The 15,431-nt window shown below is 51.1% G+C and overlaps 1 protein-coding gene across 1 annotated transcript in view; it reads right to left on the reverse strand.

Moving 5' to 3' along the window:
* Positions 1-11,163, reverse strand: part of MXI1 (MAX interactor 1, dimerization protein) — an 80,658-nt gene extending 69,495 nt beyond the window's left edge. Inside the window, exon 1 of the mRNA XM_059173238.1 lies at positions 10,671-11,163. Coding sequence (XP_059029221.1) covers positions 10,671-10,932 — 262 coding nt within the window. The 5' untranslated portion in view covers positions 10,933-11,163. The remainder of the gene's footprint in view (positions 1-10,670) is intronic.
* Positions 11,164-15,431: the final 4,268 nt, after the last annotated feature.

Genomic DNA, 15,431 nt, shown 5'->3' on the forward strand with positions numbered 1-15,431 from the left:
CTTAAGCATCTGTTCTGTGTGGGGCACTAAGCTAGATGCTGAAGACAGAATCATGAATGAAACCAGTCAACGGACCCGGGGCTCACTTCACGGTGCTTGTATTCTAGCCCGGCACACTGATGACAAGCAAGCAAACTCAGGGTAAATCGTGATACGTAGGATAAAGGATAAATAGTAAATTGCAGGATGGCTTCGGGTAGACAGAAAGACCAGGGCAATCACAAGGGCTGTCTAGGCCGGCTTTCTCAAACTTTAACGAGGACACAAATCACCTGGAAATCGTGGTGAAATACAGATTCAGATTCAGCAGGTCTGAGGCAAGACCTGGGAGTCCCCTTTCCAACAAGCTCCCAGCAGAGGCCAAGGTGCCCATCTTAGGAGACCACACTCGTTCTCAACAGTAAGGGTGAGATAGGAAAGAAACTACTGAAAGGTTTGAAACAAGTCCGCGACATGAACCCAGTTATATTGAAGATCACTCTTGTTTCCTCGATCTCCACTGAGGAGAGGAAGAGGTTGGACCTATGCCGCTTGACCAGAACCAGCTGGCCCACGCGGTCACGGTGGCAGCCAGGGTCTCTAGCTCATCTCTGCCACTCACACGTGCTTCTCCCCCGCCCCCGCCCACCCCAGCTTCTCTGGCAGAAGCCCTTGGCTCCAAGCAGGGCCAGACCAGTTGCCCTACAAGCTCGAACACCTTCAGCAAACCTAGTACAGCCTGATAGGGTGTGGATTCATACCCCTGACACCCTAGTGTGCAGAGCCACAGGAGCTCTACTGGTTGGGTGAGTTCCCCAGGGGGTGCTGGGCAAGGCGGTACTGCACATGCAAGGAGCGACACCCTAGGACTATTGCCCTTCAGAAAACGGGCCTTAATCTGACTTTAGTGTCAGTACCCAAGGAGCCCTGGAAGGTTTCAGCGGCCTTCTCTCCGCCCTAGGAGGAGTGGGAAGTAAAGGAACTCACTCCAGGGAGGCATTCCCCAAGGGGAACCCTCAGCTTGGACTTCAGACATTCCAGATTCCATCTCTTGCCTCTTGCCCCTTGAGGCCCAACTTCTCTTAAGGAAAAAAAAAGAAAGAAAAACCTAGGTTTGAGCCTCAGCTCCACTCTGTGCTAGCATGTGGCTTTGGGAAACGTAGCCTTGCCAAGGCTGAGGCTCTCCTCATTTACGAATCAGGATAATTCTAGCACCCTCCTTTTGGATGGTTGTGAGGGTTTTAATACAGAGCACTTAGCATTGTGCTGGTGCATAGTAACTGCTCAGTAAAAGGGGTTATTATCGCTATGCCTTTGGAAAACAGAGACAACATTGCACTTGTCAGCAGTCCCCTTGGGGACAGGTTACCAGACTCCTAGGAGACAGGCAAGAATTATTTATTGGTCTCTATTTGTCTATCATTTGTGCTGGAATATGAGCTGGAACTGGAGACCATACCGTCTGCCCTTTGAAAGCACCAAGCACAGGCCTTGGCTCCTGGCAGGTTTTAGTAATTATCTGTTGAATTGAGCTAAATTTTACAGCTGTTAGAAAGAATGAAAGAAAGTTGCATGCAAGGCACTCAGAGTCTCCAGAGTCAAGAAATATGGTATGGGAGGTTGGGTGTGGTGGAGGAAGAAGGATGCCATAGGGTAGCTCTGGGCCCCTGCAGAAAGAAAAACAGAGGCCACCCCAGCTCTCACCTGCCACCCACAACCACAAACAGAGCAGCCCTGGGCATGCCCTCCATTTTAATACAACAGTATCAAAATTATCCCAAATCATCTTAATTCAAGTATTCTTGCTAATGGCCATAAAGACACAAGAGTAAAATATCTCAAACTGTAGGTAATCCAAATCCCTTTTTATTGGCTTTAGTTTGAATTTCCCAATCTCCCCCAGGACACTATGTTTATCTTTCTAATTTTGCAGTGTTTAAATTTCCTTAGCAGATGCTGGAGTTGGATATAAGAGGTATGTGGCCAAGGGCATGTTTGTTATATGGGAGAGTGGGCTTGGTAGGAACACTAGTTATGGACAAACCTCCAAGTACAGATGCCCCAATCTGTAAAGAACTGAGAGTGGAATGTGTTTATTTACAAGGCTGCTTACAGGGTACTTAGTTTCCTAAGCTCAGGCGCAGGGGCGGGGGGGGGGGGGGGTCAGATCTATAAAAAGTACAAAGACAAAGACTAAACACAAAAGATTTTAAACACAGGGTGAGGGTAGGGGCTGCAGGGAGGGGAGAGGGACTATTCCTTTAAGGAAACCTAAGATAAATTTTTGTCCCATCTGCAATGATGGCTAGAACCAAAGACACAAAGTCCAAGTCAGATGCAATGCTACTTTGTTGGGGTTCACTTTAAGACAAGTGAATTTCTAAAACCTAGCACTGGAATAGAGTATACACTCCACGCATGAGGGCTGGACTAGCACAGCAGTGCCTGACATAAAGCAGTAGTATGTGCTCTTTAAATATTAGTTGAATGAATGAATGAAGAAATTCACAGAACAAATGTAGGGAGAATGCCTGATAAGCAACCTAGTTCCACAGATTATAAAACGATTTGCTGCAAGGGCCTTTTAAAGAGAGGTTCTCCAATCTAAGTTTGTTTTTTTGGTTTTTTTTTTTAAAGGGTTCCTATTTACGTATATTTCCTGGAGATTGATTGCTCAAAGCAAGGGTCACCTGAACTTTCAAAATGTTTCACAAGCAAGTGGCCTAACCCAACTCAGGCCAAGATGAGGAAGCAAAGAAGAAGCCTCAAGCTCTGGAGGGTGGTGGTAAGTTCCCATTATCTTTGGCCGGAGAGATCAAGTCAGCTGTTGACAGCTTTCACACCTCCAGCCAGGCCACTCAGGGACAATGATATCAGCGACAATTACTTCCCCTTAGTAGCAGAAGAGCCAGAGAGCAGGTGTTGGTCCCTCTGGAATGGAAGCCTCTCTCCAGTGTGAGCCGAGAGCTCCACCCACCATTCCCAGAGGAGGCCCCTTTGGGAAGACTTTTATTTCTCCTCCTCAGATAAGGTTTGGGTAGCCATCCTGCCACTGTCACTGCCTTTGGGCTCCTCCTGATTCCTCCAGCCGCCGTGTAAAAGAAAATATTTTTTTCTAAATGGCAAATTCAAATGAGCTTCATTTTGAAAGACTATTGAGAATGTTGCAATGACCTTTGCAATAACTGGACACACCCTAGGATCAGTAAACCAGGTTTGAGAACTGCTGACTTTATAAGCACCTGACCTGTAAAACAAAAGCCCCGTTTGGGGCTCTGCTTGTAATACAGTCTCACCACCAGGCAAGAGGCCCAGAAGAGTCTGGTTCTGCCTCTGCTGTGTCATCTTGGGAAAGCCACTGTCCCTCTCTGGGCCTCACCTTCCCATCTCTACAGTGAGGGTGATGGATGCTGTGACCGCTGGGGTTCCTTCTAGCCCTGACACTCTATCTTACCACCTGCTTCCTTTAAAAACAAACCCCATGGGGCACCTAGGTGGCTCAGTGGGTTAAGCCGCTGCCTTCGGCTCAGGTCATGATCTCAGGGTCCTGGGATCGAGTCCCACACTGGTCTCTGCTCAGCACGGAGCCTGCTTCCCTCTCTCTCTCTCTCTCTGCCTGCCTCTCTGCCTACTTGTGATCTCCGTCTGTCAAATAAATAAACAAAATCTTTAAAAAATAATAATAATAATAATAAAAACAAACCCCGACATGGAGTGGAAGGAAGAATGGGAAAGGCAAGAGAACGGTTCAGCAGGCCAGACTGCAGTATGTGCCTCCCACCCCTGATTCCTGCCTGCTGAAAACTGCTTTCTTCATTCCACAAGAAGATTCCTATTTCTTGCTGGGTTGTTGCTTTTTTACTCCTTTTTCTCCTCTGTTTCTCTCCTTCTCTCTCTCTCAACTCAAAAGCCACAAAACCACAACTCACCTTCCCCAAACGGGTCATTTGGAAGCCAGAGCTGTCGGGGGGTTAGGTGGGTCAGGCCTGGCATACTGGTGGTATCTAAGCGAAGACCAGGCCAGGGCAGCCATGTGCTTCTCCTCCAGAAACCCAGTTTAAATCAATATTTATCCAACTGTATTTATAGAAAGTGGTGGTGGTAGGGAGGAGGAATGGGGTAAGGAGGCAGGGGGGGGTCTACAACAGAATAAGCCACAATGACGGATGCAAATCTTTGTGGCCAATTCATTTCTGCAGGGCCAGGCTTTTTTTTAAAAGGCAAAAGACCCGGCTTTTGATGAACCTGCTGTTGGCCCCAGTACCATAGCAACAGCCCAAGTCCTCTGATATGCCCAGAGGACAGACTTGGGAAAGGCAGCAGGAGGGGGTGGTGTTTCCTAGGAGCCTAAACTTGAGTTAGGGCCAAGAGAGTTCAACAAGTCTGAAAAACAAAAACAAAACAAAATAAAACAAAACAAAACAAAAATCCTCTCTGGTTGGCTCTTCTGTCCTCGGCCTCACTTCTAAGCCTTTTCTAAGCAGGGTATGTACAGGAAGACCTTGAACAATCAACAGAGTGCTTCAAATACCAGCTCTGCTTTGGGTGGCTGGGTGACCTTGAGCAAGTCATTTTACGTCTCTGGACTTCATTCCTTGGCTGGTAAATGTGTACATGCATAAGTGCTTAAGACAGCAGGCTCATTCTGGAATCAGAAGCCTAGGTTCGAAACTCAGCTCTGCCACTTACTAAACCATATGACCTTTGGGCAAGTTACTCAACATCCCTGCACCTTGGTTACCCCCTCCATAAAATGGGGTAATAAAATTGCACATATCATGGGGTTGTTGTGAAGATTGGAGGAGATAATGCACATTTAGCCCCATACTTGGTATATAGTCCATGCTCAAAAATGGTAGCCAGTACCTATATTATGCAACACAGTTAATTGGTGCTGCAACATGCAACCGTCTTCATTTCCCTGAGTTTTCCCTCCAAACTCTTGCCCAGCCATCCTCAGATAAAAACCCCCATTTCTGGGTGCGTCAATGGGAGAGTGTTTCCATCAGCCATGGAGGGTCAGTGAGCAGCTATTGTTTTGTCTTGGAACTGATGGGACCTCCTCCCCCCCCCCCCACACACACACACCAGGAATGGCTCAGTTCAACTTCTCCAATTTCCTTAGGGTCCCTTGGGTCCCCTCTGTGGTGTGCCCAGTCCCTAGGAGCTCTGGGGCTCTGAAAGCCACAACAACATCCTCAAAGTCTTCTTCTGGCATTTACCAGTGGGCAGAAATTTTATTTAAAACTTGGGGGGTGGGGGCTGAATCTGAGAAACCTAATTTAGGATGCAGCACAAAAATAAAGACCTGACTTAAGAATGTTCTTTTCACAAAGCCCCCAAAAAACAAATATCCCACTCCACTCCCACCATAAATCAACCCACAGAGTTGTCAGGGAAAAGCGAATGCACATAGTCATGCTCAATACATATTTGCGGAATGAATGAATGAATTGTAAGTTGCCTGCTATGTAGAAATGTGACCTGCTTGAACATTAGTTGCCATTAAAGTCCTCAATTTTAGCAAGGCTGCCCTAGTCCCCTGCTCTCTAAGCTAGTAACTGATTCACTTTCTGGGTCACAGCGGATGACAGTGGGCACTTTCAACTCTCCAACCCTAACCTACCATCTCTGTGCAGCCCCTGGTCTTTAAAGGCCAAGAGCAAACTATGTTGATTACAGGAGAACGTCTTTCCTTGGAAGAGATCAGAATTTCCAACACTTCTCCAAGCCCCCAGAAAGTCTTTACTGTGTCCCCTGGCCTTCAAACCTGATCACTGTGCCATAGCCAGTACATGACAAATCCAACCAAAGAATGCATATTAAGTGTCTCCTGTATGCCCAGTGGAATGCTATATGCAATGGTGGGATACACTGAAATGCTATAGGTGATCATCTCCCTGGGAATATAAAGCTAATACACAGGTAGTGGGTAGAAGATTGCATGGTTACTGATTATCAAAGCTCAGAGAAGAGGCTATTTATTGAGCACTTACTATATTCCAGGGACTTTAAATGTTTAAATGGAGCACCTCGTTTAGTTGTTCAGCAATGATGTGAGGCTGGCTCTATTGTTATCCTCAATTTACAAAAAAGGAACCTCAGAGAGGCTGGTTAACTTGTACCGAAGTCACAAAGCCAGTAAGCAGCAAGGAGGAGGAGTCTGGGCCCTGCTCTGGGTTCACTGTAAAGCTCTCAGTCTCTCAACTACCCTGAATTAAGAAATAGCCAGAGGAGGCTGTCAGAGGAGGTGGGAGCTGACCTAGGTCTTGAAGGATGAGTAAGATACAGATAACCCTAGAGGAGTAAGAGAATGAAGCCATTCTGACAGAGGGAAGAGTCTGAGTCAAGCAGAGAGTCATGACGGAGAAACGTGCTTGCGGGCGGACCTGCTGGACAGGAGCAGAGGAGATCAGGCGAGGAAGGCAGGGAGGAGCCAAATGACACCACAAAGCAGCAGTTTCCTCCATGAGGAGGAAGAGGCTGCTCCTTGGCCTGTCCATGCCCCTAGGAAAGCACCTCACCCTCAAACCCAGCTAATCCACCCCAGACAGTAATCCATGATCTCTACTCCCATGTAATCATTCTTCTCTGTCTTAAGCATTGCCCCCCCAAAGCAACCTTGCCCAGACACTGACTGTGCAGCCCATTACTATCCTCTGGATGTCACCTTAAGTTAACAGCAGCTTCTGCTTGTCCACTGAGCAGCTTTTCTGTGAGTCCGGTTCTTTTTCCCTTTCAGTTTTAATCTTCTCCAAAACAGGAAGTAAATATTTTTCTAACGATCAGTCAGTCCTACGCGGCCACCCGGCCCCCCCTCCATTCACTGGACCCCAAATAGTTATAGAAGACCAAGCCAGAGGTGACTTACGTAAAACTTCTGGTTTTGTGATAACTGGTCCTAGTCTCCATGATTAATATTTCTGGAGCCCTTTAATCTGAGATCCTTAAGGAGTCACATCAGTTGGAACGGCAGGAAAACGCTCCCACACATCCTTGGGAATCCTTGCCTTGCACAGAGCAGCCCGTCAGTAGTGGGTGACTTAATTTGAATACCCTCCCCTGAGGAGCCGCACCATATCTACTGGGAATAATTCAACACCGTGGCCACAGCTTGGTGAGCACTCCTACTACGGAAACCTCAAAGAGGCAATGAAAAGCAGTTCTGGCAACAATGGAAAATAAGGCAAGCTCCTGCCAAGTAAGTACTTTGCAAACAACAGTAAAAACGAAACGTGTGATCTCGTGACCAGGGTCTACTGGTGCATTTCGGGAAGGTCTCACAGAACCCGAAATGGAGAATCAAGGCTGACACCCGTTCTCAGGGGAGAAGAGCGTCCCTTTAAGAAGGGATTGTACCAGCTGGCCACACTACAGCTCCCAGAGATTTCCTGGCTTGCCTCCTGGCTCCACCTACCAGTCTCTGGCCCCAGCAACGCGTGACGTCAGAGAAAGCTGAAGCTGGCGATAGGCTGAACAACGCAGCTAGGTCAAGTCCAGTCAGAGGAAAGAAGTTTGTCTCCATGTGGAAACCATGTGTCTCTAGCTGGGAGGGGGAGGAGGAGGAGGCGGAGAAACTGAGATCAAGTGATTACAGGGGAACTGGCAGAAATGAAGGCGGGGAGGTTGTGCACCTGAGCCGGCCAGCAATGCCCTTTGCAGTAGTGACCTAAAAAGCAAAAAAGAAAAAATAACTTGCCCAACAAACAAAGCTTGAGCCCCCCTCCCATCATAATAATAATTAAACAACTAGGATCCCTGCTTCCTTCCAAAAACCAGGGACCTGAGAAATGCTGGAGTCCTATCGGAACGCCCAGATCCCCCTCCCTCCCCCAACGAGTGAATGATGTCAGCGTTTCGGAAAGCGGGGCTCTGAAGCAAAACAAGCCCCGCGCGCGCGGAGCGACCCGCAGTGCCCGAGCCCGGCGCACGCACGACCCGCCCCCCAACTCGCGTTATTGCTGTGCACACGCGGACCGCCGTGACGCGCGGGCATTGTGTGCAGCGAGCAGAAAACAACGGCGAGCGGAGCCAGCGCGAAGAAGCGCCCCCAATAAAATGAGGCAGATGTAGGGCCCGCCGTTTTCCATACCAGGAAACCCAGACCCAGCGGGAGGTGTTGGGGGGGGGGGTACCGAAAGTGGGGAGGATAAAGCAGCCTCCCGTGGGCCGCTTCTCTTTGCAAGGGGCATAATAGAGGACCCGGCGATGGTCGCCCGTAGTTTGCTGGCGGTCACCCTCGCCAGCGAGAGCTGTTGGGGAGGGGGCGAGGGCCTGGAGCTGGGCCCCCACAGCCAAGCCCCGCAAGGCGCAGCGCCCCAAGCTCTCGGGGAAATCTGGGGGCCGTTGGCATCACGTCATGCAGAGCCAAACAGCGGCGGCAAATAGAAGCAAGAGAGCTAAAAATACTCCCGCGGGGAGCCGGCCGGAGGGGGGGGCAGTGGGGCCGAGGGGCTGATTACGCACACGAAGTTGACTTTGACTGGGGCGCTGAGGTTCCCGAACCCCTCTCGGGGGGCTGCGGGGCTTGCAGCGCTGACGCTCGGGAGAGGGACCGGGAGGAAGCCCCCTGGCTTCCTCGGCCACAGGAGCCCGGCTCGGCTGCCGCTGGCCCGCCCCGTGCGGGGTAGCCCGGCCCGGAGCGCCCGGCCCTCTGCTTACGTGACTGGTGGCCACGCCGGAGCCCCGGCACGGGGTAAACTAGGAGGTGGCGGCGGCCAGGGCGGCGGGGGACGCCGCGGGGGAGGCGGCCAGGGGGGGCGGAGGTCTCTGATTGTCTGCGGGTGCGGGGGGGGGGGGGGCGGGACGCGGTGGAAGCTCCAGCAGCCTCCCTAGTACACCATGCTGAGGGTGGGGGGGAGGACCAGGTTTGCCACACATTGCCAAGGTGCCCTCTTTGGGTGCACCCCCCGCCAGAGTCGGCACCATGGGACAGACTCCGGAGAACCCCGGACAGGGGTGAGGGGTAGCTAAAGAAATCGCGCCCCTCCCCCCTCCAACAAAAGCAAACACGCCAAACAAAACCACGTCTTCACCCAGCTCCCCACCAGCTCTGGCTTTTCAGAAACTACCCTCCTGACGAATGCCCCCCTACACACACCATGAATAATTGCAAACTGAGTCGGCTACGCAACTAGCGATGCGCCTTTCTGGCAACCCTGGCACTCCGAGAAAACAGGAGAGAAGAGAAAGAAAAGAACACACACAACCGTCTCCCAACACAGATCCTTGTTTTTGCCTTCAGCCACTGCACAATTGCGCTGGCAACACACGGTTACTTCCACCCTGGAGGCCTGGGGTGTTGGTCAGCTGAGGTGTTTTTGTGTTTGATGACTGTTGTTGTTGTGTTTTTTTTGGGGGGGGGGCTGCAAGATCTGACACGTTGCAATCGGACCATTTTCTCTCTCTCTTTCTCTCTCTCTTTCTCGTCTCATTGATCTTCCTACTTGTTCGGACAGATGAAACAGCCTGGTTTTCTCCAGTCCATGGGTTTATCTGCCTCGACCCCTTCCCCCAGCTCTTATTTGTGAGCACCGTGCTGGAGATGCCGCACACGCGTGCCCCCGTTAGGACGCTGAGTCGACTGCCTGGGAAGACTGGGGGACCCAGCAGGCAGGGACAAAAATGAAACAAACAAATACAAAAAGGAGGCCAGGCCCGGGTGGGGCTCCCAGCACACACACACCCCCCCCCCAACAAACATTGCTCTCCACCTGAACCCAAGAGAAGGAGTGGGGGGGTGGGGGCGGGAGAACGGCAGAAATCGACAAGGCAGGCGCTTGCCTTCCTCGCCAGGCGCGCTCCCTCGTAAGTCGTCTCGCGGAAAATAAAGAAACCGCACACAACAGCCCACACCTTCTTCCCCAACTATTGTTTCCTGCGAGATCCCAAAGTTTCCTTTTAGCTGTGTCCCCCTCGCCAAGTTTCCCGGGCGCAGGACGGCGGGTCCGGGGCGAGCTGCTGGTGCTGCCTGGCCCAGCCGGCCTGTTTGGGGGAGGGGGGCGGCGGCACCCCAGGGCAACCGAGGTGCTGGGGGACTGTATCCGCGGACGCGATGGCCTGAGCCCTGCCGCGAGAGGGGAGGAAAAAAGCACCGTAGACAGAAGGGAGAAGCAGAACCGAGTCAGCCAGCTCAAGCCCACGCCGCGGAGGGCTGTTTGGTTGTTGTGGTGGTGGTTGTTGTTATTGTTGTCGTGTGTGTCTCTGTGTGTATGTGTGTGTGTGTATGTGTGTGTTTTCTCGAACCGCGGAGCTCTGCCTACGATTTCCAACTTTCGGCTTCTAATCCCCACCCCACCCAGGAACGAGCGACAGAAAAACAACACTTGTCTGCCCGAGAAGGCTGGGGGGGGGCGGTGGAGAAGGAAGAAAGGCGACCTCGAAGAGATGAGCTCTGGGCTCAGTTGTCAGCAAACAACACTCCCCCGCTTGCTCCCCGCGGTCCTCCCAGCCTCCGGGAGACGGACAGACGGACGCACCAACAGGCCCCCCCACCCCCCCTTGTCTTTGTTACATCTTTAGCAGCTTTGTGCGTGCGTGTCCTTTCTCCGGTGTCATCGGCTTTACAGCCGAGGGCTGGATGTGTGTGTTGGGGGGAGGGGGGCGCGGGCCGAGCAGGCGACAGGGGTCGCCCAAGTGGTTGAGGAAGAAAGAGCCGGGCGCCGAGGCGGAGCCGGGGCCCCTAAACTTACTTTTGTTTTCTTTCTCGATCTGCTCCAGGTAGCTGGCGGCCTCGAGCAGAATCTGCACGTTCTGCAGAAAAGTGTTGATGTGCTTCTCCATCGAGTTCTCGCTGGTGTTGAAAATGTCCGAGAAGGGGCACCTGAGCTTGGCCCCCGCGGGTTCCTCGGGCTGGGCCGGGGGCTGGGGCGCGGCCACGGGCGGGGGCGCGGCGGGGGCCAGCCCCGCGCCTTCACAGCGCGCTTCCTTGCGCGGCCGCCCGCGTTTGCCCATGGAGGAACCGGGGTCCGCGGAGCTGGTCCTCTTTTGGGGGCTGCGCTGCCCGGCCGAGCTCCGGTCCCCAGAGGAGACCCGGCTGGCTGGAGCGGAGGAGGCGCCGAGGCTAGGAGGCGACCTGACTTCCCGAGCCTCGGTGCGTTCAGTTGTGTGTGTGAGTGTGTGTGAGTGTGTGTCGGTCTCGCAGTGGGTCTGTGTGTATGGGAGATTGAATGAACCTACAGGACAGACGGAGGCGCTCTGGCGCCTGGGTCCTAGTGCGAGCCTGTCGCCATCGGACCGGTCAAAATAAAAGGTGGAGACAAGCGAGGCAGGGACCGCCCTCTGCCCGTCTCCGCACCTTCCCCGCCTCTCCCCAAATCTTACCTCAGAGTAGAGCGCTGTATTTCAACACGAATGGAAAAAATACTCGATGCCTCTAAGTGGACCTGCATAAAAACAAACTAGTAAGCTATTTTTTTCTTCACATAAAAATAAGACCTCGTAAAGGGTCCAGCACAATGCCTTGCACGTACTGAGTGGGTCCCCATTAAATAGTAGCTGCTAGGACTTTTTTTTTTTTTTTAATAAAAACCTAATCCAAAAAATCCCATCACATGTATCCTGAAGTTTCCTTCCCCCAATTCACACACCCCTGCACACAGACGGGAACAGGCATGTGTCTTCACCGGATCAAATGAAATCCCCAGGCCACCAAATCCCAGTTACAGATTTACTCACTCTTTCTTTCTCCCTTCAAATGCAAAGTTATTTTCCAGGAAGGGGGAGGAGATGTAAGCATCTCTCTCCACACTCCTCTTCCCAGCCTTGGTCCAGCTGTGCAAAGCTCACACTAGGGTGCCTCCGCACCTGGCACCCTTTTATTTGACAGAGCAGCAGAAATGGCAGCTTGGGACACGGCCCCCTCCCCACTGCCCACCCCAGCTGAATTCCGCCTTTTGGCTCTGAAGACTCCTACCCATTGACATTGTTGTTTTTACTGCTGCTATCACCTAGTCAGGATCTGCGGGGAAACAGGGATGCTTTCCAGGCTTGGGAGAGGTACAGTGGGAGTCAGAGGGATAACTGAAGCCCATTAGGGAGTGTCACAGAGAAAGGCTTCAAATTCAGCTCTGAAGCTCACAGGCTGTTCCCTGAAGCTTCAGGCAAGTCCCTAACCACTCTTGGCCTATTTCCCCATCCATGAAACTCTGATAAGTTTCTTGTATTGATTAAATCATATCTGCACTAAGCACACTACCTGACCCATGGTAAGATCTTTTTCTTTCAATCCAGACCAGATAAAAACCTGGGTCCCCTACATGCATCTAAGGGGTGGGTGGGGTGGGGGACAAGCCGCAGGAAACAAGGCTCTTCTGCACTGTTGGAAAACGTCTCTGCAACAAACCCATCTAAATATTGTCACCTTGCAAGGCCAACTGGAATTTTCCTTCAGGGGAACCATTTACATAGAAGACACATTAAATACTGCCCCCTGCAGTTGAGCAACCCAGCCATCATGCTCAGAAGCTGCTTCATACGCATTTGTCTGGAAAGACCCTTATTAGAAATGGAAACTTTTTTAAAAAGGAGAGAAAGCACATTTCTTTGTAAAACATTCATTATGTAAAACTTAGAGAACACATACCCTCATGGAACCTTTAAGAAAGTCTTGTCTACTTTCAGAATATAATAACCTGCTGCTGAGAGGAGCAATCAGTAATTGGCATTTTAAAGCCAAATGTATTCACGTTTCGAACCATAATATAATCCTACTACACATACTGTCTGTCCATTTTCGGTCCTGAGACAAATTTTGCATGGTTGATCTCTGCGTCCTTTAGCTAGGATTGAATAAAGGCTCCTAGGAGTTATGAAATAAAAGTTCACCTTCCATTATCAGAACAACTACTGACTTTTTGTTCCTGTTGGGACCACAACCTGAGTAACACATGTTTAAAAGCCTGTAAGTGTAAGGACTTTAGGAAGGTATAGTCTCAAACAAGTTTTATCTAATGTCATCTTACAAAAACTAGCATTTGTATAAAACAGCCCCGATCTCCCTTGACCCAAGGGAAAAATGATAGTGAGACAGTGAACCAGCTAAGCCGGAAGAAAACCTGAGTTTTTCACCCCAGTGGGCACACCAAATGTGTACCTATGCAGTATTGTGCCCTACACATATGTCTATACACACTGGCCGGGAGAGGCACACCTCACCCATGAGTGCGGGGGTGGGGGGGGGGGCGGCAGGGCGGGGGGGGGGGTGGAATAGGGTGTTTTGTAGTTATTTATTTATCCCTTTTTCATCTCTCATAGGTCTGTGAGCTTCAGAAAGCCCAGTGGGAATCTTCAAGCTGGGCCACGGATCTGACCAAAGCCAAGATAAACAATGGCTTGAAGAAAATCGACAAAAAAGTGCTGATTTGCACTATTCCCACAGTCAGCCACAGCCCCCACCACCATTCCCATGGAAAACACCACTGCTGGTGCCAAATCAAGTTTCCCCCCCTTCATAGGGGCATTGTTTTTTGTTATTATGTGAGTTCTTAGCATCAGACAATGGCACCACAAGAGACACAGTGGAGGCAGGAGAAATGCCTTTTTGTTTCACTAAGTCTGTGCTACTGTGCCCCAGACTCTAGCCCACACATAGTACACTTGCATATATTCATTTTGGTAACATGTATACAGTGGAACGAGGAATGTGCCAAGCTAAAGCTCCAAGCCCCGTTCCTTGTTGGGTTTTGTTGGTTTTTTCCAGAGCCCATCAAGTGTTAAATCATGTCTGCCTCTTACTGCTCTCTCCCCCTTCCCACACCATCCCTCAATTAACAGTTCCTCTAATAAAGTTGGTGCCCGCAGAAAGAGTGGCTTTTCAGGCGTAATTCCACAGGACAGCCATCCAGGACGCTGGCTTCCCAGCTCAGCTCCATTGCCCATTAGCTTTGCCTCCCAGGAGGAGGGAGTCAAGCCTTTCGCACCTCACTTTCTCCGGGGCTTTGACTCCGTAAAGAAACAGGCTGCTTTGGAAACTTGCTGGCAATTTTTGCAGAGAACAGGTAGTAGATGAGAAGGCAGCTGGCCTGAGGAAAATATGGCAACTCTCTGAAAGAAAAGCAGTGATTTTTTTCCAGTGCCAAGTGAGGCCAGCCAAGAGGCTCCCAGACGCCCAAGATAACCTGGAGGCCCATTCCATCAGGGTCCTGTTTTCCCAAACTTCTGTTTTTCTGCTTGGCCTCTCTGCCTGTTGGTCATATCCTTCCATCAACCTTGTTTGCATATTAAAGCAAGATCACTCTCACCTGCGTTTACCCCTCTTTCCCTCCATTCTACATGCTTCCATCAAAAGGGTTTGTTTTGCCTGTTAATTCTGTCTTCAGGTACATGGAGACCAGTTGATTACTGAGATACAAGGAGAGTGACCTCAGACCTCCCCATTCTGCATTTGGATGGGATTTTTGCTGTCCTCGACCATTTGGGCTCTCCCAGGCTTCTAAGCCCTGGTCTTCCTCCTTACCCCGTCTCCCTTCCCCAGCCTTTTTTGACTGAGTCCACCACTCCAACGTCTAGCTTGGAGCTTGCCAGCATGGCCAGGCCAGGTTCTTCTCCGCTCTTTGACCTGTGGTCTTTTACTCAGGCTTGACAAACACCATCTAGAGATCTTCTGTCCCCCGCATTGTCACTTGAGTCCTAATACCCCAGAGCTTTCCTACCCAAGATTTCCTGAGCCCCTTTTCCTTGGGAAAGGGATTGTCCATCAGTAAGCTGAGAGTTGGCTCTTCTTTCCCTGGGAGCCCTTATCTTGGTTGCACCTCCTAGGAGGGAGAAGTGGCTTCAAGGGAAGTCCAGGAATAGAGATTTAGGGACTGGTAAGACATGAGCACAATAGCAGGAACAAGGAGAGCAGTGTGGCTCTGCCTCTCCCACTGGCTCCTGGAACAGCCTTAAAAGTGCTGACCAGGCCTCCTCTGACCACTCCCCATGCCCCACCCCCACCCACACAGTCACCAGCGGGTGTAGACATGGACAGAGGATAAATAGTCTCCACCCTACATTGGAGCTCACCCGAGTGTCACCTGCTCCTGGGGCATTATCTCTGCTCTTCTGGACTCTGCCTCCCTTCTCCTGGACCTCTGAGGTTGCCAGGCTCTTCCTGTCTCAGCCACCTCCTGGGCTTCTCCTATGCAACACCCAGTACTTATAGGGTTCATTAGATTATGAGTTCATCAAGGGCAGGGAGCATGCCTTCCTTCCCTGACATCCCCAGCCCCTGGCACCCTCGCACAGCGTGTGTATGGCACAGAATGGGGGCTTGGGCCCTGAGGGTCAGGGTAATGAATGCACTCCTGCCTGGCTGGAACCTTGGTGCCTGTCCTTCCTGGCTTCCTTGCTCCAGCGTGGCAAGAGGAGGCATTTGACACTGTCTGCAAAACTATTCCTGAGTCACTCACATTAAAGTTTAAATATCAAAATGCTGTCTGTCCAGAAGCCAGAAACCCACTGAGCCACATGGT

This window comes from Mustela lutreola, chromosome 4, assembly GCF_030435805.1.
Source record: "Mustela lutreola isolate mMusLut2 chromosome 4, mMusLut2.pri, whole genome shotgun sequence".
NCBI classification, from domain to species: Eukaryota; Metazoa; Chordata; class Mammalia; order Carnivora; family Mustelidae; genus Mustela; species Mustela lutreola.